We start from the raw sequence: 25,883 nt of genomic DNA, 5'->3' as shown, positions 1-25,883 counted from the left end.
GACCAGGTCAAAAGAAAACTGCCATTGTTGTTCGAGAAAAGCCCACTCTCAAGACGTTCAGGACCCACGTATTCCTAGAAAACCAAACGTGCTGCTTTACATAGTCACACATATACAAGCGCACGAAAAAAAAAAAAAAAAAAAAAACCTGATTATCAATTTGGATACATGGTGAGGAACATCTCGGACCGCTTAGAAAGAGCGGCTAAGCGCGTCCGCATTCCCATTTAACTTCCCCTTTTTGTATCTTATTTCAAAATTGTACTGCTGTAAAATCAAGCTCCACCTAAGAAGGCGACTGTTCTTCGATGTCGCAGTTTGCAGCCAAGCCAGGGGACAATGGTCCGTCTCTACGGTGAATTTGGCCCCTCCAAGATAGCACTGCAATTTTTGAATGGCCCATACAATGCAAGCGCATTCTTTCTCTGACGCGCAATAAGCCCTCTCTCTAGAACTCAGTTTTCTGCTCAAGTAGAGCACGGGGTGCTCATTACCGTCGTCATCTCTCTGGCAGAGAACAGCACCTAACCCTCGATCACTGGCATCACACTGGACCGTGAATTCTCGGCCATAGTCTGGAGCTCGCAATACCGGACGGCTAATCAGCACAGCCTTCAGGTTTACGAAGGAGGCTTCCTTTTGTTCGTCCCAGACTACATTTGTCGGTTCTGTCTTGCGGAGAGCGTCGGTCAGAGGGCTAGCCAAAGATGAATAGTTAGGGATGTAGTGATTGTAGTATCCCGTCAGACCTAGGAATGCTCGAATTTCCGTCTTCGTGCTCGGCCGCGGGTAGTCTGCTACCGCAGAAATCTTAATCTCGCTGGGTTTCCTGAAACCTTGACCTACATTGTGACCCAAGTAGTCCACGGTCGCCCTTGCCAGGCAACATTTCTCGGCCTTTACGGTTAGTCCAGCTTGACGCAAAAGGCTCAGTACAGCTCTTAGATGTACCATATGGTCCGCCCATGAGTCGGAAAAAACCGCAATGTCGTCTAAATAAGGCACCGCGAATGTTTCACACCCCTTTAAAACCCTATCCATGAGTCGTGAAAAACAAAATGGAGCATTTTTGAGCCCGAAACTCATCATTGTTGGCTGGTAGCTGCCCGTCGGAGTGACGAAAGCCGCGTATCTGCTGGCGCGTTCAGTGAGCGGTACTTGCCAATATCCTCGAGTAAGGTCCAGCGTAGTCACATATGCCGCTCTACTGACCTGTTCTACTCTCTCCTCAATATTCGGAATAGGATACACTTGATCCCTGGTGAGAGAATTTAGCTTTCGGTAGTCTACCACAGGCCTAGGGTCTTTACCTGGAGCTTCTACTAAGATCATAGGCGAAGCATAATCGCTTTCCGAGGGTTTTATTACTCCCAATTCCAGCATGCGAGTTACTTCCCTATCCAGAATTTCTCTTTGCCTTGGAGAAAATCGGTAGCACCTTGATCGCACTGGCACGTCTGAAGTCAGCTCAATATCGTGCTCAGTCAAATCAGTTCTGCCTGGCCTGTCCACGAAGCAGGCCTCAAACTCTGTTATTATCTCGCCCAGATCGGACAGCTGGGATTTCTTTAGTTCTCCTCTCTGCTCCGTCTTTTTGAGAAGCTCCTGAGCGTTGCTTCCTTTTCCGCTGAGGCAAATCAAGTTGTCCCCCATCTCCTCGGGAAGGTTTAACGTTAGATTTACCACGGCTTCCCTCTGCACATAAGGCTTCATAAGATTGCAATGATAAATGCGCACTTCTTTACGCCTACCGGGAATTTTCACTGCGTAGTTAGTGTTAGAAAGCTTTGCAACGACTTCATCAGGTCCTTCCCACTGTACTTCGAGCTTATTCTTGGGATCATTGGCTTGCTCCATAGCTAAGTCCTCTCGGGTTCCACTTAGAAGTCTCGTGAGATTACTAGACACTGGCGGCAAGAGGTTACTTTCAAGAACGTCCTCATTCCGTGTCTTATCAAGCTCACTTTCATGTTGACTTATCTGAGATGCCTCGCTCTCAAAGTTTTCTGGCCCGCTATCTTCTACATCGACCACTGTTTTAACTGCCGTTTCCTCCACTGTGGAATTTTCTGGTATGAGCAGTGTAGCTAGTTCTCGCGCCTTTGAACGTGTTAAGGCTTGCACAACTCTGTCTCCGAACAGGATGCCCCTCTTTCGCAGTAGCATGTCCGATTTGTTGGAAAACAAATACGGATAGCTTTTAGGAAGCTTTCCTGAAACAGCAGCCTCGGTTGTTAACTCGCCGAAAGGGCCCTCGATGACCACGTTCGCGATTGGCAAGCACACACTCTGTTCCTCCACTACCTGGCGGATCCATGCACACTGTCCTGTATAGTCGGAAGGCGACACATACGCCGGATGGACAACATCCATCGTTGCGGCCGAATCGCGCAGTACCTTGCAAGGCTTCCCGTTGACTACTAGGTCATGCAGGTAGGGTTCCAAAAGCTGCATATTTTCATCGCAGTCACTGACATACGAGAAAACAATCTTTTCTTTCCGGCAGTTGACGGCAATGTGACCCTGCTCATTACACCTAAAGCATGTGAGCGGCTTCCTAGCCTCAAACTTTTTCTTTGTGTTCTGCGCGTTGGTCACTTCCCCACTTTTCTCACTGCCGTCCTTTCTAGGGCGTTTGCCTGAAGAAGCCTTCCTTTCTTCGTTTGCAAATCTAGCAAAGTGCCTTTTCTGACGGTTATTCACCCTCAACTTGGGATTGCGGAGTCTATCCACTGCTGTGTTGCTGAATTGTCGGCGCGAAGCATACTCCTCAATAAGTTCGGCAGCTTCAGTTGCCGACTTAATTTCGCCTCGGTCCTGTAACCAATTTCTTTCTTTTTCTGGGAGGCAGTTATAAAACTGCTCCAAAAGAATTCGCTCGACTACAGCGTCCCTATCACTGTAGGAATCAGTGCTCTTTAGCCACTCGCCCAAATTAACTCTTAAATTGTACAGGAATTCAGGGTAACTCTCGTCCCTGGACTTAGTAGCGTTCCGAAAACGTTGTCTGAACGCCTCGGCGCTAAGCCTATACTTTCTCAGAAGGCAAGCTTTGACCTTCTCGTAGTTGTCCGCGTCCTCCTTGCTTAGCCGCGCGACAACCTCCGCTGCCTCGCTGGGCAGAACCGTCAATAATCTCTGAGACCAAGTGTCTCGCTGGAAGGACAGTTTTTCGCAGGTTCGCTCAAAGTTAGCCAGATACAGACCGATATCCCCTGATATCACATATGGCTGCATGTACTTTGACATCTTGAAATCTGCCTCCTTGTTGAGACGAGGTACCGCTAGCTGGGGACAATCGCCCGACCTCTTGCTCAACTCTAGTTCTAATTTCCGGAGCTCAATTTCTTGGTCCAGCTTTTTTGCTTCTCTTTCAAGCTTCTCACGTTCGTGCTCCCTTTCCTCTTTTTCCCTCTCAAGTTCACGCTCTCTTTCCTCTTTTTCCCTCTGACGTTCGCGCTCCCTTTCCTCTTTTTCCCTCTGACGTTCGCGCTCCCTTTCCTCTTTCTGCTGTCTGAGCTGTTCCTTTTTTTGCCCGATGAGGTTCCATGCTTCACTGAGCTCCTCATCATCGGTTCCCAGATCAGTGATTGCCTTTATAATCAAGGGTTTTCGTGCCAAACCACTTGTATTAATTCCCAATTCCTCACACAATAGCAACAGTTCCGGTTTCTGCAGCTTTTGTAGGTCCATGATCGCTCCGAGTGTCGGCTACTTCCAAACCAACAGTGCAAACTACCAAACCTAAAGGCGTTTCAACACTTTTTACCAGTTCTTAAAATCTAACCCTGTTCTAGAACCTGGTCCACATCAGAAGAAAAGCCAAGCACTCACCCACACATGCGATCGATGTTCCGAGCTGCTCTCTTGTTGGCCGATTGTTGCGCCTGCTTGTTGCTTGAGATGCCACCTCCGATCACCAGATGTTGTGGCTTGTAGATTCCGATCCACCTCTAATCACCAGATGTTGCAGCTTGTAGATCCAGATCCCACCTCCAGTCATCAGATGTTGTGGCTTGTAGATTCAGATCCCAACGCTGGTCACCAGTGTTGGGGCTTGTAGATCCAGATCCCACCGCTGCAACCAGTTGTCGTGACGCTGGGGCTAAGTCGACCCGGCCTTCACTTGGTAGCGTGCAGAGACTCGGGGTTGAAGTAGGATTGAATCTTCGAAGTTGGTGAAATATGTACAAGCAGGTTTAATGGCACTTTGAGAAACTTATTTACAAGATTATTTACACGAAAAAGAAGGGTACATCAGCAAAATGGCAAGCGTTAAGAGTTCATGGCGAGAAGCGACTGGATGAGCCGTTTACCCAGGGCCCAGAGCGACATTTCGTGCTCTGCAGCGTCCTTAAAAACCCCCTATGTCCAGCCCCTCTCTGAAGATGCTGACCAACCAAATCCAGGGCACGCCCCTCAGGTATCGGCATCCAATCGAACACTTCACTGCACTGATGGTCTGAAGCACTGACTGGTCCGGCATTCATTCGTTGGGCGTGATCACTTGTTGGCGGGAAAAGCTTGGGAACGGCGAGGAGAGGAGGTACATTTCTATTCTTCAGCAAAGAAACCACAAGCTGGTTCTGACAAGGGGTTTTACTTCTCAGAAACCCGAGTGCACGTGGCGCCGCATAGGGCTCCCAACATGGTCCCTTTTCGACAATTGCAAATCTTTCCTGCATTCCCGGGAAATCACTTAATGGCCGTATGAGTCATGCTCCTTTCTTGTCCTGCACGTCAGCGGACATGTCACTCTGTCGTCTCCTTTGGATAGGAGGCATTCATCACTGGAGGATAGCACTTCTCGACTGGAAGGGTGGACAAAAGAAAGAAAGCACTTCCTGCTATTTCCCGCAGGGGGACGTTTCTTTGTGTTTTTCCAGACGTTCTCTTGACAGGGTCAATTTGGCATTTGCAGGTTGTCCACAAAGCAAAACATGCTTACAAAACAGGATTCCTGGAAACAGGCTCACTTAGAGCCATTGGACCATCACCACATATTCACAAAACTTATCCATGCCCACAGGCGAACAATAGAGCGCGCAATTGCGGATGCTTGGTCGTAACAATGCACAGAGGCAGTATGTGCAGAAAAACATCAGTATGAAACCAATAAAAAGAACAATAGAATAGTTGAAGAGAGCTGTATTTTAAAATAATGTTCTCTTAGAGGACGTTAGGGCCACGTCAAAGTTCCTCACTGAGCACGAAATTGTGTTTGCCAAGCAATTGTACAAAGTGTGATTCTAATACAATGCAATTGCTAATAAAGCATCACTTTATAATGATCGTATCTGTGAAGCACATGCAATGTGTGGTCTGGAATGATGGCCGCCTTATTAACACAACAAAACACTGTTTAATAATTGAGACACACAAAGTACACCCTTGTCAAAACGCCTTGCTTTCTAACTTTCTAACTTCATGATCGACGTCTTAACAGTGTGGTGATGGGAATTCGGAATGTGGGAAAAAGTCCTACTGTTTGTCAACGTGCACTAACCGGGACATTGCATGTGCGTTCCGGCAACGGCCCCGCAAAGTAGAGAAGCACCCATGGGGGTGATTGCGGAGAGAGAGACCATGCTGTCAAGCTGGAAGCCGCAAGAAGAGACAAATATGATGAAGAATACGCACATAAAATTTCAGTCGACGACAGAAAGAGTATTCGCCTTGAATTTAGGCACAATGAATGCACTCGCTAAAAATGCTTAAGATGTGAAGCTGGCACACGCCCTAAACCGTCATATGTGAAGCGATGGTCGCACAAAATAAATCTGTTTATCTCTACAATATTTACGCTCCCCGAGTGCGAAGTGGCGAACGAAAAAAAGTACTCCAAATAAAACTCGTGACAACTATATCGAAGACCAAAATCTTCGATGGAATACATGGCGTTGAAAATGCCATGGCGACAAAACCACGGGACGCCCGGAACTTAAAACCTTCACAGGCACTGGCTCAGCTAATAAGAGGCGGGGGTCTTACCAGCGACATAAGTAACGCCTACCTCAATGCTTCTTGCAGTGACATATTTCACCATTGAATTTCAGAGCGTGCTGTACGTATTAACGGAATACGCGACTGTTGGTGGGGAAGGCGGGGGGCTGCTGAATACTGAGTGGTTTGGTTGCTCGTCATGGCAAAACTTCGGCCGCGCTAACGTATTGGCGACTGTAGGACCAATAAGACAGTTGGCTTCCAAGAGAGGGGCGCACTGTCCATAGTGGGGGCTTCAGATTCATTTAGAGCACTTCGTCATTGCTACTTATAAACTACGTAAAGCACGCATTTGTTAACAGCCCGGCAATAAAGTGGACCATAACAGATTGAGCAGCGTTTCTTTATCCACTAAAGAAGGGGAATAATACAGATTTAATATGAAGATATTGCTTGGAAATGAACAAGATGTTTTGCTGTATGTATCTATGCAGGCGCACTCGCGCGCACATTGTCCTCCAATCGGTGCGCAAAGCGCGTGCACATATGTGTTTGATCGGACTGCCAGGGGCGGTCAATTGCTGCACCGCTACCTTAGCTACCTTGCCGAGTCATGCCAGACGAGATAGGCCCCGCAACCTACCGCCAACTAAAGAAGGCCACGCAGTAATAACCTAACCACCATCATTGGCCCGTCTTCGAATATTCTCTATCACCATCATGCTTGGTCAACACGCTCCACACTTTAAAAACTTGAGCACCTACTTCCTCTAAATATACATGATGCTCCGAAGGCCTACCTGCCTACCATGCGATTTACCAATCTACAGCACTAATCTACTGACGAGTCTACCGGCACCTCCTTAAAGCTAGACCTGTCAGTGGTGTTAAATGATTACCATTTCTAAGAAGCACGGAATGCTTGAGCCATGCTTAGCACATCGCCAGCGGCCAAACTCTTCATTATTATCATATTATCACATGCTTGTTGACGAGCCTAGGTCACTAATAAGAACTGTGAAAATAGAGGGAAGGTCAGTCGTGGTTTAACAGGACAATCATTCGACCGTAATTCTGTCATGAATTGAAGTCCTTGCACTAAATTGTTATTTTTGCATTTTCGACCGGGCACTTTGTCAAGTGGTTGGCATTGGCAATTTTCAGCAGGAAGATATTTTGTCCCAATTGGTTCAAATAATTCATAAGCTTGCTGTCTGGACATATCTGTGCTTATTTTCGACTACTGTGGTGGTTCTGATGCTTGTATTTATGCTGAATGACAACTGTTCTCTAGGTCTCTCTACCCCGAATTATATCTGTGCTTTGATTTCAGAGCTTACCGCAAGAAAAAGGATTCACACCAGCAAACTTTGGTGCATAAATATTATGACAAACAAACAATTAGTAATACTAAGAAAATGTAGCAATGTTCCAACTGTAAAGGCTTTCTATCATAGGGAGCAGGAGGAGTGCATCTGAATTTATTCTCCCGATTTCATAAAGCCTTGAAGTCTTTCTCCTCCTCTGCTCCATCCGCCATTTTTATAGCTGTAAGGCTGCTGTTATAATACCACAATCTACGCTGATGCATCCTAGTAGACGACCGCTCCAACTGCAGCTGATGGCGTACGTTTACCCTAATGCATGAAAGGTTTGCATTGGCAGTATAATACGGACCCTACTTTTCAGTGTCGTTTTGCCCGCAAAGAATATTTCCTTTTTAAAATTAGAAAAGAAGCCATTCGTTCCATTTCATTTGCAAAAGTGGCACTCACTAGTGCCCCAAGACTCCTGAAAAATGAATGGTCTTCGAATTGTAATGTACAAATGATTACACCTGCAGACGACATCACTACCTTTACGGGACATAAAGAATATTTGTGTGATAGCATATTTAGTGGCAAATTTGTACAACACGTTACCTCCGCTTTCCAGGGCATGACGGGACAGCATTAGCAACACCCGCCAGCAGCCCTCGATCGTTGCGGATGCTCGCTAGCATACCTTCACTTTCCTGCGCTCTTATTCACTTATTCTTTAGTTCGTGTATATATTTCTTGCACACTCTCTTTAGCATATTGTCCCCAGCTACCACATTGTGTGCTACTCTACCTGGCATAAATATAAGGTCCCGAAAACGTATGCGAAAGTGCCTGCATGGCTTGAGGGTAGCGTGTTTGATTCGTGAACTTGGAGTTCTGAACGTGATTTTAATCTGAGCTTTTTGGTCATACCAGTTCAGGAAGTCCTCTTCAAAAAGCGACTAGTTCAAGTATGAAGATTTAGGGGCTGATTAATTTTTGCACCATCAAGATGTGGCTATAAATGCTGTCTTCTATCTCCGTCATTGTCTTCTGAATATAGCATGCTTTCATTCTTGTTTTTCCTGTTAATTACGTCTATGGCTGTTATGTCCAATAATTTTTGCTGTTGATTTTATTTGCCAAATTACTCGTGTAATAATCAAAAACCTTAAGTTTGCAACTTAGACAAAGTTTACTTCAATGACCGTGGGTGCCAACAGTATCTATTACCACAAGAATTTTGACCATTCGGAGCCGCTTTTTTGGGTCATATATGGGATACTTTGCCGCTATAATATGTAACACTTTAGATTTTTATCTCTGCAATATACCTGTAATGTGCTCTTATGATATCACACAGCCCGCAGACCGTTTGATATCTGGACATGTCATCTGACAACGGGCACGCGCAAGTGGGATACTCGTATAATTTGTAGTTTGCTGGAAATGTTTACGTCGTTTCCTTTTTCGCCTAAAGAAAGCATTCACCTGCCGCGTTGAGTCGATCTATAAAGTGCTCCTTCTACAAGCGTCTATAACGTTTCGGTCATGCTGAAAGCTTGCGAAGTTATACCATTGTTACATATTCAGGGTGTATTACCGTTTTTTTTTTTTCAGGATTGCGGAATCGAGGGAATGGATGATGTAAAGGTTGGATGGCTTCTAGTTTCATATATATTAAAAGTTATTGGCTGATAATTAAAGATAACATCGATGAATTGCGCAGTACGAGTGATTGACTATTTCAGAACACGATATAAATTCATGGGCTCTGCAACAACGCAGGTCTTCTGAGAAATAAACGACCGGCGTATTCAGCAACAACATCGACAGGTAAATACCACGCGCAAGTAATGTTCTGATTGCATCTGCAATTGAACACCCCAACGTCATCAATTTGGTGGTGAAGGTGCATATGCGGAGGCCTAAGGAAGTCTAGTAACACTCCGTAAAACGGTTTTCATATGGTCATAATCTTCATTTGGGACGTTCTGAAATGGGAGACTGTGTGTATCTCTGTTGACGAGAGCCAATGCATATTTGAGCGTCTTCCTCTTTGAGTTTCCTACTTCAATTGAATCGAGACAGGTGAAGTGCGCTATTTAGGCAGTCTTATTGCTTAAACAACATAGAGACTTTTGCGCCTCCTTAGGTGTCAGATCTCTGGCAGTTGCATTTATCTATAGCCATGCATTTAAATTTTATCTGGTCAGCCGAGTCTTGCCCACGCCGGTACATTTTCGTCCAAATGTCTCACCGTAATACAGCCGTCCGTTATTTTTTGGCTCCAGGATTTTGGCAACAAAACAGACTTTATTAGCCCACTTTTCTAGTTCAGTGCTACACGTTTTTTATGCTGCTATATTTTTCATGCCATTTTATAGACCCTGTGTACAAAAAAACGTGGATGTGATGGCCAAGCGGTAAAAGATTTATTTTGGAAATACACTGTTTGAACCGCATGATAATGCATTTACCGTCGCGTAAAATAATTAATGAAAGTACTTTATGTATATTTCTAGGCTTGTACTCAATAGCTTCGGTTTACCAAGCATTTAATTTATAGCCAGTTTGTTCATGCAGTTTCATTTTATTACAACTGTACACGGTGTGAAGTGTGCCATCGGCTCAAATTTGCTTGTCGGGTCTGCAAATTATATCGTGAATGCTTAAGACACGGGAACGTTTAGCTTATATTCGCCTTTGAAAGTAAAACTGGATAGCGTTGTCTGTCCCTGTTCGCGTTGCGCTATTGCCAAGTTCAGCTTTTTTCAGCTTGAATTAGATAGCCTTCGTGATCTATCAGCAGTATGGGTGTCCGATAAATCGAAATCTCGGGTTATATTCTCACCCCATTGAAAATAGCTAAGTGGTTTCCCCGTGGTTACAGGAACTTCCTTGAGAAATAGGTCATCATTTCGACATCCTATTCTTCTTCCCCATTCCTGAACCTAATGCACTATCACAATTTTTCGCTCACAAACAATGACGTCGTCCTCCTTGAGAAAGCGGTAGTCAATTCGAAAATTTCCTATTCCTGTTCCCTGTTTCTGAACTTAATGCACTATCACGATTTTTCGCCCACAGCCAATGACGACGACCACGCCAGATGTTGTTCACACGGAGCCTTTATTGATGTTTTGGTAAAACCGTACAAAAATTGTTTCAACGAAGCGGTATACAAGAGAGCGGTGCTGGCACAATACAGTCGTGGCCGGAACAAGAGATCACGTTAGGCTGACGCGCCTATGTGCTGAAAACATGAAAGGTTTGTTGGAATGGAGATACATGGTGAAGTAGAAGACAAAAAAGAAAGACGAGAGATTTATTTGGGTGATACTTAGAGTGAAACAAGGCTTTAAATTATAGTTGATAATTTAGCGCTTGCTTCTGGCAGGAATGTGGCGCGTACAAGCGTCAGTTTCTCCCAGATGGTTTCTGAGTCATCAACGTTTTCGATTTCAAGGAAAGGTATAAAGTGTATGCTGCAGGCTGCAAAATATAGTGCAAATTCCAGACAAATGAATCTTAGCCAAGAGCGTCTATTGTATTTGCAGTGATGAGTGAGCAGCGGCAACTCGATTCTCGGACACACTTTCGAAAAAGGCCTCTGGAGATTTTCAGTCGCACCCCCCTATAGCCGGTGCACTCAGGCTATAGACTCGGTACGTCGTTCTAATGTTCAGGAGGACTAATGTCGAGGTGCGTCATGAGTAAGTGGCCTCCGTCCACTGGCAGCGTGTGGCCTGTGATGAAGGACGCATCATCTGAGGCCAGGAAAGCGATGGCCCGCGCAACTTCCTCTGGTTGTCCTAGCCGGCCCATGAGGTGGGCGTCAGCCATAGCCTTGCTTGCCCGCTACGTTCAAAGGAAACAAAATGATCAGTAGCCTTAACCGTATCTTGTACGCACTTTGAAATCTCTCCCTGCACTAGCATGGTCAGAAAGCTAGTTACACGATTGACAGTGGATTGCTATCCCGTTAGAAATGTATAATCGGAAAGACTTCTTGGCATATAAAGAAGGAATACTTGAATTGCGAATAGCTGCAGGTGTCCTCTGAGAAGATGTGTGTCTTCTGACTGGAACATCGTGCATACTAAAGTGCGCAGAAGCAACCATCTCAAGTGCAGACGCGACCACGTGAGAGCGCATTAACAATCGTCTCAAGCTGTGAAGGCGCTGTAATGACCTCTATTTTTTGGCATATTACAACTATCCTGAGCACAAGATGTTTTTCACTTCAATATTAGCTCATGAATATGCTCGATGTTTTAACTAACTTGGTTGGAAACGCGTGGCGAACAAATAAATCCAGAATATGAATTTTTTCAATGTCGGGTGCGCACTAAGCTTAGGACTGCCCAGATATTTGCGAATTCCTGGAAGCACAGTGGAAAAAAAAACGAAATATTCAAAGAATATAGAAACTAAATGAAGGATTTCTGTAATCTTCTGCCTATCTCGTTAGTTTAAAAAGAACCTCCAAGTCGTGCAGCGCAAATTCTGTTACTGAGTCCCGTCGCGGTGGTGAAGGATGCTTTATGCGGTTTAACCTACCTAAGCGACTCGTGCTATGAGAGATTCCGTAGTGAGGGCTCCAGACATTTCGACTACTTGGGGTACTTAACGTGCACAGAAAGCGCACATCTCACTTACGTCTTGCTTTTCGCCGCCATCGAAAAGCGGCCACCGCGGGCGGGTATCGATGCCGCATTCGTGATAGCAGTAATGCCATAGTCACTATACATCACCACGGTGGGGTCAAACCAAAACTAAGCCAAACCAAAATTAGATTTTGTGGGTACACTGTGACCAATGTGAATTTGTAAACTCCTTTCCTTATGCATAGTTTCACCTCTGCACACCTAGGTCGCTAAGAAAATGCCTTCTGTCATTAGACATACTTAAACATGAAACTATACAAGAGCTAAAGAGATATCGACTGCGCCAAGCACCTTACCTTAAAGTGTTCTTCCTTGCTTTCGCCAGGCCTCCTGCCCATACTGGTGAAAATTACACCTGGGCTAAAAATGAAAATGTGTAATGACTAGTCGACTACAGTATGCTGAACTGGGGTCAATAAATGCATTTTACAAAAGTCTCCAGTAGCTCATGCTCTCTAACGAGTCCATTTATTCACAGTTAGGCAAGTGAGTGCAATTTGGGACGACAGTACTATGTTTATGCAAATGTACTTTTCGTGGCCGATGTATAAAGTGACCACTCTGTAAAATGTTTTTAAGCAAGTAAACCACGCGAAATAAAATTATCCGGATAAACTTTACTTGGCATTCTGACAGCAGGCACAGAAGAGACAACAAAAGCAGAAGAAATTGGACAACGAAAATATTGACCACTGAAACAAATGCTATTCACTGAATACGCACACCGTGCATGTCAAAAACGAGCTTTGGATTAAACAAGTTTCTATTCATAAATTTCATCCGGCTGAATAAACAGGAGGTAGGAATAAATCAACGGTATAATTAATATTTTGTGAAAAACATGAAACGGGAGCGTATGAAGTGTAAAATTCTGCGCACAAATAGAGAATGAAATGGTCGGTTTCGCTTGAAGAACTGGGAGCTTTAGTAGAAGTCTAAGCTTGTAAATATTTAAGCGCAAATACTTACTTGACAGAGTTCACGCGCACACCGTAGCGAGCGTTTTCTGCAATAGAGAAGTGATGCGCACACTAAATAAACGTGAGCTGACTTTTAGATTGCATTTTGTCTCGCGACTGCTTGTCATGTATGCGGCAGATAATGCCGTTGCCACCGAAAAAAAGGGAATAGTCGCAAAGGTCGTACGCACAACATATATTTTGGCCTGCAACACTGCCTGAAGGACTCATTCAGAACCATTGTTATCACATTCAGTTAGTAGTACTGCTTCTCCATCTTATATGCCCTCGCGGTCTGTACCCAGTATAATCGCTGCTTTGTTACTAATATAGTCCACATTCACGAATTCCCTTATGCATTTGACGAAAGAATTTCCGACCTGCATTTGTGCATAACTTCGAACAAATAGCTCGCAACTGCCGATCTTGAGCAATCATCTTGGTTTACTTTCTTCAAGACTGATTGCCTCGGAGAGGCGCTCGTCCTAAGCTTCAGCCCTGGACAAAGACGAATTATTTTCAACTACTGAAAATTTTCATAGAACACTATATCATTTTTTTTGAACCGTTGGAATTCTTTCAGGTGAATGCTAATAAGCCATTACTTCCTTATAATACATGCACTTTAGACCTCGCGAAAATCTGATGCGAGCTGGCATTCCTCTCTGGTTGCAGTGTCATGTGGCCTGTGTGTATGTACGTGTGTGCGTATGTGTGCGCGTGTGTGTGTGTGTGTGTTTGTGTGCTGAGTGTGCGTGTGTGTGTGCTGTCTATCTCTCACTTAAATTGTTTTCCTAGTTCTCTGAATGCAGACAATAAAAAATATATTTGTGGGAATAAAAAAGCATCACATGAAAGCAACTACTTATGTCTGCATCAGGTCTCCATCATTCTGCGTAAGATGCTATTGTAACTGGTTTATACGGCGTGCCAGTGAACAGAGGCCGAGCAGAGCATAATAACACTGATCTGCTGGTAATAGTGGCAATAATTACGTTATCGGAATGGAGTAGCATTATTTGCAAGGGGCTTTTCTGAATGCAGATATGAGTCAATGTTTTTTTGCTTGCTTGTAAGAAGATTTTAGTGAGAGGCAAAATGTACTGTTAGCCTTCATTTTATTGTTAGCCCCGAAGAAAGCATTAAGGGACACACAGCTATGAACTATTAAGTGCTCAAAAAGTGGACTCCTGTCTCCAGCTAGATGAAGAGAATTGTGTGATGAAAATGAAAATATATTCTTGACTCTTAATAAAGCTCCGACACGAAAGAAATTTAGATAAAAGGTACATAACTAGGGTGGTTGGGTTGCACATGCGATGAATTGGCAGATTCGATATTACTACCAATTTATTCAATTCACGTGCACTTCTATTTTGATTGATGCAGAAAGCATCTTGGCAATAGTAAAGCATCGAAAACGAGTTCACTTTGGGCAAAACAAAAGGAGCGAAGTGCGTCGCTTCGTTCACTACTAACGCCAGCTGACTATAAAATTTTCCTATCGATGCTTCGCGCGACATTACAACCAGTGACAAAGTAACCTTATGATGTCGCGTCTAGCTGTGTTAAAATCTTTGCGAACCAATTTAACCATCCCACTTGCGTATGCGATGCAGAAAGACTGTAATTCATTGCAGATAAAGGAAAACCGATTGATTGCCGAAACGAAACATGGAACAAATTCTCTGCACCCTTTTTGCTTAGGTCGCCAAGGTTTATTTGCTTCTGACGCTCTACTTCTTTATAGGGCTCGCAAGAGCTCTGAACGCTTTTGCATGATAAAAATACTGAGTAGCATCACTCCTAAAAACGTTAAGTAAAACTTCATTTAACAAATCACTGCTTTGAGGAAAGTGCCTGACGATATTTGCTTCGCAGGCATAACAGGCAGAGCAACAGAGACACAACAGGCCTTGTGCGCCCGCACCGGCCGGCCTTCGATACATGGCTAAATTTGTGCGTTGCTTCTATGTCGAGTTTATGTATGTATAGATTATTTGAGATTCCTAACCACGCTTATTACATGGATGTTAGATAGATCTAAGCTGGCAATATTGCAATTAAGTAAAAAAAATCTGAATTCGAGGTAACCTTGGGTGAAGTACTAAACAAAATCGAGGCACCAAGGGCGAAAATAGTCATACAGTAGCGGATCAAAACAACACAAACAAAAATATAAGCTTGAAATACAGTAAGCAAAATTAGAAAACACTAAGCTGCGACAATTATAAACTGCTCCTACATGAGCGACTGAGCCCTCAAGCTTTTTGAAGAATGTTTGACCAAGACATGATTTCATGACTTAACTTTTCGTTCAAACACTGACGGTCGTGGCATAATTTTTGTCATCAGTTCAAAGCTTCTGCTTAGTGGAGCATAGTTACCTGATCGCATTAGCATATCAGAAATTATTGCATGCTCTTAAAAATATTTAGTGATCGAATTTCAATACCCAGTGCAGTGCATTTTGTTAGCTGATCCAAGGCGGCTTTTGTTATGTTGTAAAACGTTCCTCCATGTGCCTGCGGGAGAAAAGGGCATGAGAAAATATGCAAAGCTCAAGGAACATGCACATAAAGCAAGGAATATCTCATTGGGTTAAGGGAGTGTATGCAATAGCATTCGCATGCTTGTCATTCGTGTCGCGACAACACAGTTAGGTACACACTTCTATTGCTTAAAAACTGAGCTGTATTTGCTGAACGTGGGATCTTTCGAACATTAGTATTTTATCCACATAATCTTTATATTTCGTTCATAAGAATGAGCAGTTCACACTGCTTACCCACTTTGCTTACATTCTCTTGCTAAGACGTTGATCTTCCGGCCACTGCCTCAATGCCCTTTAACAGGTATAGAAGTTTGTATGAGAGGACCTATTTTGTATACAGCCGTTAAACAATCCTCAAAATGTTGGTTCAGAAATGCTTTAAAGATTCTTTTCACATCGAAGTTGACTGCTAGACCTTTGTGAAGAAATCTGCCCCAGAGTGAATTCACTGCAGTGCAATGTAGGTATACTCGCCAATAAACTCTAAATATGAACCAACAATTGGTTATGTATAATGTAAGGGAAATGGAGAGTTCCTGTTTCACACGACAATGCACCGGCGAGGCAAAGTTATATGCGGTGAAGGACGACGTCGAGAGAGACAGAGCAGCACTCAAGCAGCCAGGTCTCGGGCACATGAAACGAATATCCTCCGCTTCTACTTCGCTGTACGGCAAAGAGCCCGCACTGGTATGCACTAATATAATACATATCAACATTGCTTTTCGAGTATAGTGAGGCTTATGTCTATATATATATATATATATATATATATATATATATATATATATATATATATATATATATATATATAAACACGTATCGCTAACAGGGGATCGCAGATGATTCTTAAACGTAGAAATGAATCAGCAGGAACTTATTCACGTAACCGGGAATTTATGTCATCGTTTCGATCGGGGACCGATCTTTGTTTTTCCGATTCCTGACAAACATCGGTGGCCCGGGCGAAAAATATAGTTTAATAAAAACATTTCTTTTTAATAAAGAGTACACTTCGCTCTATAATTTTTTAAGCGGTGAAGTAGGTCATGTTCTCGCATCCTATATATATATATATATACACTAAGGGCACTAGTGACGGGCAGAGCATGGTAATTTTGTTTTAAGCCAATGCTGCTTTTACGTCTTTATTATTTTCCTTTCAATGGCTTTCTGCACTGACCTCGTTGTGGTTTCCAGAGTTCGCCTTGCCGCCAAAATTTCTGTAAAATTTGTAAGCTGCTTAGGTTTTAAATCTAACATTTTGCGGCTTACCGTAAATGTAAAATTACCTCACGAATTCTTAAATTCTCGTTATTCTGTTCTGCGAGGTCTGTCGTTTATATTCGAGTTGCTTTTCGGGCTGCGCGAATACCCACTAGAAATATCCCCCCCCCCCCCTCCGCTTTACAAACGTGCTTGCACGCTTAGTGCCGCGATCTTCAAAGCAAAATTTAGAGCGTAAGTTTGTCTTAATCTAGCTCCTTCCTGACAGCACGGAAGGGAAAATCAGCAATGAAAACTGGGCGAACCGTCACAGGCTACCGTGCGTTGCCCAGCCGGACAGACGGCGGCGTTGGCCAAATGCTCGAATAAGACGCAAAACTGATCTTGTGACTGTAGTTTTCTGCATTCCCTTTTTTTTTTAGAAATTGGCTTCACATGTGTTTTCGGTCGCAATTAAAGAAAGACTTTTTGCCTAATGTACGGTAAGGAAACTAGTGTTAAAAAATTTAAACTTAAACACTGTTTGAATTCCGCCACTTTGGTCTTTAATATCGCTGAGCATCAAAGGTGTAATTGTATTCAACGTTTCTTTGACGTTATTGCAAACTTACCGGACGAAGTGAAACAACGCTTGAAACATTCACCACATTACCTGAAAAACGAAAACGTTTTGTAAGGAAAAATTTTTGTCACACAATTATGCTGAGCTTGCTGAAATAAAACGTATAGAATGTTCATGAATACACATTGTAACTTTAAATGAGAGCAGAATTTCTCACAAATAAGCATTCTTTTTCTTCTAAGGTTTGTATTTTTTAGACTCCAAAAAGCTTATTAAGCTGCTCGAAATATGATCATAACGTTTGCGACCAACCTGCATAATGGTTATCAGGTCATTTTATTTCAAGTTTTAAAACATCTGATGTAACTTACATCTACTGTTCAGTGAAGCATGATTCTTGGAGGCAAATAAATTGTGCTGGTTCTAGCAGCCTTCTATAAACATAAAATGAGACAGGCAGGACAAGAAAAGGTTGTTTTGTTTCCTTTTTTGTGTGTTTCTACTTGCGCAGTCGTTAGTTGGGGTTTTTGTTCATAAATAATTGGCGTTTTAAAAAAAAAAAGCTAGGGGATAATTGCTTCTCTTTCCTGGAGCTAATAACACTCGTCTTGTCCATGTCTGATTTCTTTTTAACAGAACCTCCACTTATTGCAACAAAAATAAAATTTATATTTGCTTATATCTTACAATAGGTCTCATTGCTTTTTCAGAAAAAGATGCTGTAAAGGAACTATGAAAAGGTTGTAAAGGTTACTGATAAACATTTTCGAAGTGTAGAACGAATGATGTTGAGCATTCGCCCAAAATGTAACTCCTATGTACGAAGGCAAATATTTATTAACAATTTTTAAAAGCAGTGTTTCTTTCAATTTGAGGGCCCATTGGCCTTGGCGAGGTGGTGATGTTTGAAACTTGCTCTCCGTGAGATCATACGTCACAGCTACAGATAGTACCCCGCCGGGGTGGCGCAGTTGTTACGGATCCCGGCCTCGGCGGCAGCTTTTAGGTGTAGGCGAAAAGCAAGGCGCCCGTGAGCTGTGCGATATGTCAGTGCACGTTACAGAATCCCAGGTGGTCGAAATTTCCGGAGTCCTCCACTACGGCGTCTCTCATAGCCTGAGTTGCTTTGGCACGTTAAACCCCACAAACCAAACCAAGCCAAGCTACAGATGGTGAAAGGGCGCTACAAGCTGCCATTGAATGCGGCCACGACGACCACGACGTCACCTGCACACTTTCGGTAGTTGCGAAAGTCGTCTGCTCGAGGGCTGTATGCGTGAACGATAGTGACTATAGGTGAACCCTGGTTGGCGTTTCGGTTCGCGTCGTCAACCGAGAGTGTGACGGTGTGTGTGGACTGAAAGTGCGCGTCGGCGCCTGAGCACGAAAGAGCACGAGCTGGCGTGATTCAAAATCGCACCGACCGTACACTTGTGTTTTAGGTCATGTTCCAGGAGCAACACACAAAATAAGCGCGTCAACCTTCGAGTACCCACCAACAGCGCAGCAACAGCGTACTAGAGTCCCATCCCATCTTTGCATCATTGAGCGTTTGTGCGATGTGTTGTTTATTAAATGGAACGTGCGTCAAAAAGGTTTGCCCTCAGCTGCATCAGGAGGCCCGCGCGGCGGTGGAGAGCTTCGAGCTCTCTGTGCCGACGTGGGTGCTGCCCTCTACACCTGGCGCCTAGCCGAGTGTCCTTCAGGACCCCTACTGTGGGATATAAAGTTTTACCAAACCAAACCAAACTGCACCAAGAAAGTAGACAAATTCGCACTGGTTACGCGCGGCCCCAGACGACCCAAGGTTACCGCAGAAGTGCCATCTGCGAGCGCTACAGGCGACGTTCGGCGCTCCGGCCGTGCGCTGCTCCCTGGTCGTCGCTAGGCCTTATATGTTTGGCATCGAAGCCACGCCAGATGGCGTTTTGGATTCGGCCAGTGTAATAGCAGATAGTGTACGCATAGGCTTATTATCAACAAGATTTCATAAAATAGTAAACAGATTATTAACGTCACAGGCGCCGCAGCAGTGAGGCTAACATACAAGCTGATCATGTCGCCAACCCGCACAGGTACCAGCTAATATGCTACTGGATGTGTGTAGAAATGTGTGTGTGTTCTACTAGCAACTTGGTACGTGACAGCAATCCTGAACAGGGTTCATTTGTGGATTTATTGTATCGAAGTACTGCACTGCAAGAACTGTATAGGATGATTGGTAATGCAGTTTAAACTTCTATGCCGATTATCGTGGCAGTGAGAGAACAGCTGGTCAGCTCTGTCCGTCGCCAGGGTGTTCGTGTAGTTTTGCCGAGACTTTCACATCTCATCGACACAAACTCTCTGGAAACCTTTCTCTTTCGTCTGATATTGCGTATCGCAAACAAGCTTCTGCGCGAACAGTTGGCGGTCTTCTTGTTACACCACAAAAGCATCTCAGCAAAGCTCCAGCGCTGCTCTCTCGCGTATACCCGCTCGTGTGCTCTCTTCTGTGCGCTGTTCTTGCAGGTAGCTGCGTGAATCGGCGATACACTCCGCTTCCAAACTGCATGTGCCGAGCTGCTTTACTGATGCTTACTGATGATGCTTTGCCATCGATTCTGGCTCGGCCAATACATACACATAAGATAAAACAAGCCTGCGCGTGTGTAAGGCTTGATAGATGCTTGCGAAAAATTTCAATTAGAAAGACGGAAGAGCACCCTTTTGTTAATCTCAATTCTTACTGCTTGCGGACAAGTAATTTTTGTTCAACTGTCATCCGGTATCTAAATACTTTGTAGTGATCTCAAGCCATGCTAATCCTCTCGGATGATATGTGCTTTCCATTCGTTATGCAGTGATGCCTCTAACCGACCATCGTAAAAGCATTCGTTCATGATAAAAATGATGACGGCATGTTTGCACGCATGAAACTCGCACACTTCTGCCAGCATCCATGGAGAGCATTTGCAGGCTATCGCATCAACTCAGCAAGGAGACCAGCAGATGTTCGTGAAATAATAGAACACGATACCAAAGCTTTGGTCACGGGAAACTGATTGAAAGTGGGAGAAAAGAAAAGGGTCATTTGAAAAGCCGTGCTTGTCAGGTGTGCACGCGAAATTGCGCTCAATGGGGCAGGAATATGAAGGGTTAGTGCTTCTCTGTGGTGACTGCCGCTGTCAACAGCAGCCTGCCTACCTGCATGCTGGCGCTTTTGAACGACCGGGTCATTAGGGCTGCAGTCGCATTTTTGAAAGGTCAACAAACTGCAGAAGCCGCCGCTCGAAGAAGACACGAGACAGGACTGAAAGCTATGCACGCGCAGAGGAGAAGGGAAAGGCGGAGTAACTTTCGGAAGCCTGAGGCAGAGGAGGACGATAAAAGTGGACGGTACAAACACTACTTGCAACTATCTTTATTTAAACCTTCCTGTCCGCTGACCAGGCTTTCTGTACAGACGCCACATCATTGATCGCAACGTAATAAGCAAATATATAACAACCGACATCTATCAAGGTGTAGATGCCAAGTGTGCGTGCCGTTAAATAGACAATGAGGAGTTTGACCGAACCCGTCACTTTTTTTGCACATAAACAGCAACTCTTTCTGCAGCAGTGTTACTGACGTATCACTGACGCACTGCTAACCCAAGCCATGAATAGCGAGGTTTCCAATAATTCTCTTTTGACCAGCTTTTTCCTCGTCACACGATAGTAGTTTTGTGCAGTGCAGGAGAGCAGCTTGACAACTTTTTACTGTGTATTGGCAAGTTCGAATCTCTGCCTGTTCCCAAGGAACGTTCATGCTCCCTGAGGCGTTCATTATTCAGTGTACTTCGATGAAATCTTCTATTCATATCCACAGGGGGAATTTTTCAGTGCCCTACGTAACGAGAGTGACTTGTACAGAAGCATTGCATTCCTGAACGCCTGCGGTGTCACCGTAGAGCACCTCCTCGAGCAATCGGCCGGTTACCTAGATTCTATACTTGTGTATTTCCACGGAAACATGTATTTGCAACGCAAATGTATCTGCATTGACTCTTGCGTCGCACCAGTTTTATGTAAGATATTCCTAAATCATTTTGACCGTCTGCTTTTGAAGGAAATTGGCACAGCTCACTCGAGAGTAGTTAAAGTATGCCGCTACGTTGACGCCTTTGTAGCAGCCTTTCATTTATCGGACAAGTATAAACAAAAAGCTGCAGCAGACAAGATTTTAATGTCTTTTAGCAATTGTATTGAGCAATTGCGTTTTACTGTAGAAATTTCGAAAGCAAGCCCTTCAATTTTTAAGCCAACAAATTGTATTTAGCCACGACGATCATATATGCTGGGGATTAAGGCCGAGGTCCACGAATTTACTTTTTTCGTTTCATTCGCAACACTGCAAGGTGATAAAGCGAGGTCTTGAGGCTCCGTGCTTAACGTTAGCATTGTCAAAGTCCTGTCAGCACATGATAGATGCTTCGTTTGGAACACTGGTCAGGAAACTGGGAAAATCCGGCTACCCGAATGCTCTGGTGTAGGCGGTAGCAGATTCACTTTTAAAGGCTAAGTCTCCTCATTCTGATCCTTGCGCGTCGGAACACCAATAAACTCAAGAGAATTGTTTCGAAGTATGGCGTGCAGGTGATATTTTCGGCACCGTGCTAACTCTCACTGCTGTACAGGCTTGTAGAAGGGCCCTGCCGCAAGGTGTCGTCTACTAGAAACCACTCAGCTACGGGAGAGTGTACATAGGCCAGACCGACCGGTGTAATAATGAATGCCTCAGGAAGCATGAATGTTCCTTGAGAACAAGCAGTGGTTCAAAGTTTTCACTCGCTGTAAAAGGTGCTCAGGTTACTTCCCTGTACTGCACAAAACTACTATTGTGGGACGAGGCAAAGAAACTGTTTGAAAGAGAAATATTGGAAGCCCCGCTTATACCCGGCTTGGGTGAAAAGTGCTTCAGCGACATGTCAGTAGCACTGCTGGAGAAAGGGTTGCTGCTTATGTGCAAATAAGGTTAGCGGTTCGGACACGCTCCTCATTGTCTGTTGAGCGCCACGCACACGTGGCATCTACCTCTTGATTAGATGTCGGCTGTTTTTTTCTTTGCTGATTACGTCGCGCTAGTCGATACTGTTGCGTCTGCGCAGGAAGAACGGTCACCGGATAGGAAGCTTCAAATAAACACAGTTGCAAGTGGCGTTTGTCCCGTTCACTTTTGTCGTCCTTGTCTGTTTCAGCGCTTCTAAGAGTTATTATAGTATTCCAACTAGCCCAGCAATTAACCTTGTTAAAGAAAGGCAGAGACCGATGAATTATTCGGCCGTGTCGAAAGGAGAAATTCCACGCTCAGGAAAATGGGCGCGACAACCGTAAGTACCTGAACCGAGCGTCACCCGCTGACGTTTCCATACGCAGAGTGGAGTGCCCGAGCGGTTCTTTTGTTTGTTTTTTCTTCTGTCTAGGAGAGTTGATTTGAGGTGGCAAAGGAGGAGTATCATTTTGTAACGCCGATATCACCGGTGGGTGTAAAGCTAGATCAAACATTCTTGCGATGAAATGACTGGTGAGGCGGCACCTATCTTTCGACCGCTTTGACTTACCTCTTTTTAGGCACTCATACTTCCTTTAAGGACGATTTTTAAAAGACTAAACAAGTAGCAAAACGCATTGGCCTGCTAATTGTGTACACTCACCTCTGCTCTAGAACCGCAATGCTCTACCTTCCCTCACTGTTACATACAACCACTGTTTTTTAACAGCTGATAAAATCATAAGCATCCTTATGCCTACTTCAGATGATACCGATGTAAGATTGCATTTCTTTTAAATATTATTGACGACCCGTCAACTGGCATTTAATGTTTTATTATTACTTTTACGTCTCGGGAAGTTTCATTTTAAACAACCGCGAATGAAATCGACATTTTCTTGAACTTTGAAAACGTCTGAAAGGAGCTTAATTTCGAGCAAGCAATTTACCATTTCAAAATTGCATAAGAACGAACTGAGCCTTTAGTTATTTAATTGCTATGACAATGTAAAGCAGGAATACCGAAAAAAATATATCGTGTCATCATATTTTAAGTGCGCTGTTTAGATTTCTTATTGTCTAAATAAAAACGCTTTAAGCAATACCTGTTCATTGAAGCTCTTACTGAGTGGCTTCCAAATAAAGCTGAGTGTCTCAATCCCTTAGAAGCTCCCGACATCGGCAACCTCAACGCCCAACTTTCAATTCAGGTAGATGTTTAAAAAGGCAACGCCCGCCTCAATCCAGCAGCCAAATAACCTTTCTTTCCTAAACCACCACGCACCTTACATATAAGTTCACTAAATAAAAGTTCATGCAACAAAATATTGACACAGAATTGCAATCTAAAACTCAGAGGGGAAGCCAGCTGCCCCTAGATGCCCTATATAGTTAGTCTACAGAGAACTAGAATATACGGTGTAGCGGACGGGAGCGATTCCCATGGGGCCCAGTCCCTAAAATACCGAACTAAGTGGCGGCGCTCCTGTCGCTTAGTCTTGGACGCGCTTCTATGGCGTTTCTCAGTTCCTCTGCTAAACAGAACCGCTAGGCTGTGATGCTTCGCGGGACTGTTACCTAAAACAAGGAAATATTTGTTTTTAGCTGCACAGAGAGTAGAATTCCAAGGGAGGATGAAGGTTATTTTGTATTTTTCAATCACCCTAGTACCGCTGAGGCTGCCTACATACATACCTGTTACCCCACAAGTAAAAATATTATTGGTAGTGAAAGCTTAAAGCTGAAACTACAAGCTAACCTCTCTCTCTAGCTCACTACATTCAGCGCCTAAGCTTGATTTTGGTTACATAATTGTACCTGAATGCGATTTCTGTACACTGTAAAATTCATACTAACAAGCAGATATATTTCAGAGAATGCTCTGATTGCTAGTCTGAACTTTGCTTGGAAGTCTTATGCCATTTAAATAGCTTAAATACTGAGGTTTTCAATAGGAATTTACAAAGGTGTTATACGAAAATATCCACTGAAGAAAAGTAATGACAACTTATAAAATTTTGGCCAGTTTCATACACTAAGCATTTATAATCGCTCACCTAAAATAAGCTCCTCAACCAGCAGATTCGCTATACTTCTGCGATAGCTTTCTTTTCAAAACTGGTAAGATGTGATCCTTCATGAAAGTACTCTGATACATTGGATGAAAATATTGGTGTGAGATTCCACACTATAAATAAAAGCCCAAAATTTGAGAATTTTCGCAGCATTTGCTCATAGTTCATTGGAATGGTGCTACTAACTGTGATAATAAGGAACGTATACAAGACACCATAACAAGAAGAATCTGAATTTTTTTATTACAATAATACACTTATCACACTTAATACAATAATACAATAATACACTTAATACATATACAATAATACACTGCTGCGCAAGCAGATGTAAAAATGCGGCTGGTACCTCGCTTGTGCACGAGTTTCTGAACCTCTTTATAACTTCTGTTTACTGACTTCTCATGACTTCTGTAAGGTCCGATCTTTCCTTTGCACGTTTCAAAATTATTTTATGACGCCACCTGTACAGCCAGAACACAAACATACTTTAGAGGTGTTACCGATTTGCGGAGTATAGCGCTAGGAAATGGCAAGTGTCCAGCTGCACTCTAGCAATGGCGGCTGCCGAACGTCGGCATACTTCACCTCACTTACCCTTCGATTGTCGTAAGTACACCATCGCGTACCGCAGCAAATGAATAGGCCCCCGTACGTTTGTATCCATCAGCTTTTCATAGCTGTCCATCGAAGCGCAGTCGACGGATCCCTCCAAGTAAATACCTGCGTTGTTTACCTAGAAGAAACGTTAAGGTTGACATCATTATTTTGGAAAGGTACTGCTTCATTCGAGAAAACTATAATATTTAGGACCACATGTCAGCGCTAAAGGTGAATTAATCTAGTATCTGCCGAGAATATCACACATATTCTGCAGTGGGATGAAATTCTTTCGCTACAATATTCAATCATGGCTGAAAAAACGGGTGCTATGAGATGAAAAGAAGGTCCCAAGTTTGTGACCGGGTAATACCAAACAACTACAAGAGCATAACAATATTTACTAAAGTAAATGCAGAATACTCCCAAGTGTATTCATTCAACAACTCAGAAACACTCCATCTCGCGAAAAGAACTTAGATTACCTATTGTTTTACTAACTCAATGGTCTTCGAACCTATCGCTGTTTATTATAAATAACCTTAAGACCTCAGACTTCAGCGGAAGCAAGATGATGGACAAAGGCTTCTTCTCGATGCATTTCAAATTACATGAAGCTTGAATATTTGAACTGGGGAGAAAAGTAGGGAAACGTTTATCGGAAAACCCTGATATTTCATTCATTCATTCATTCATTCATTCATTCATTCATTCATTCATTCATTCATTTATTAATAATGTCAGCCACCATAAGGGGCTGTAACAGGAGTGGAAAATACAAAACGAAAAATGAGCAATATGCTATCTTATCGGACTGTTTGAGAAATTCGCACAAATATTTTGTGAACCTGCTACGTTCAACCAATCACTAAGTTTTTGAGGATATCAAGCATACCAAAACCACGTCGACGTATTTTTTACCTCGATATATGTTGGTGAACTTTCCAGAATAGTATCGAGTGATTCGTTTATATCCTTG

General features: G+C 43.5%; 1 protein-coding gene across 2 annotated transcripts in view; it reads right to left on the bottom strand.

The window, feature by feature from the left end:
- The window catches only part of LOC146195981 (uncharacterized), a 125,076-nt gene that overhangs the window by 69,915 nt on the left and 29,278 nt on the right, over positions 1–25,883 (bottom strand). Inside the window, exons 4-9 of one of the 2 annotated variants that reach the window (XM_084597984.1) lie at positions 24,902–25,040; positions 17,266–17,306; positions 15,329–15,398; positions 12,884–12,920; positions 12,211–12,274; positions 10,365–11,105 (exon numbers count right to left, since the gene is read on the bottom strand). In XM_084597984.1, coding sequence (XP_084454110.1) covers positions 10,923–11,105; positions 12,211–12,274; positions 12,884–12,920; positions 15,329–15,398; positions 17,266–17,306; positions 24,902–25,040 — 534 coding nt within the window. In that variant the 3' untranslated portion in view covers positions 10,365–10,922. Of the gene's footprint in view, positions 1–10,364; positions 11,106–12,210; positions 12,275–12,883; positions 12,921–15,328; positions 15,399–17,265; positions 17,307–24,901; positions 25,041–25,883 lie in introns of those variants that run through there. The other variant, XM_084597985.1, reaches the window with a different exon arrangement.

Source organism: Amblyomma maculatum, chromosome 3, assembly GCF_055883805.1.
Source record: "Amblyomma maculatum isolate TAMU_Amacu chromosome 3, ASM5588380v1, whole genome shotgun sequence".
Classification (NCBI taxonomy): domain Eukaryota; kingdom Metazoa; phylum Arthropoda; class Arachnida; order Ixodida; family Ixodidae; genus Amblyomma; species Amblyomma maculatum.
This window is presented reverse-complemented; position numbering and strand designations above follow the sequence as displayed.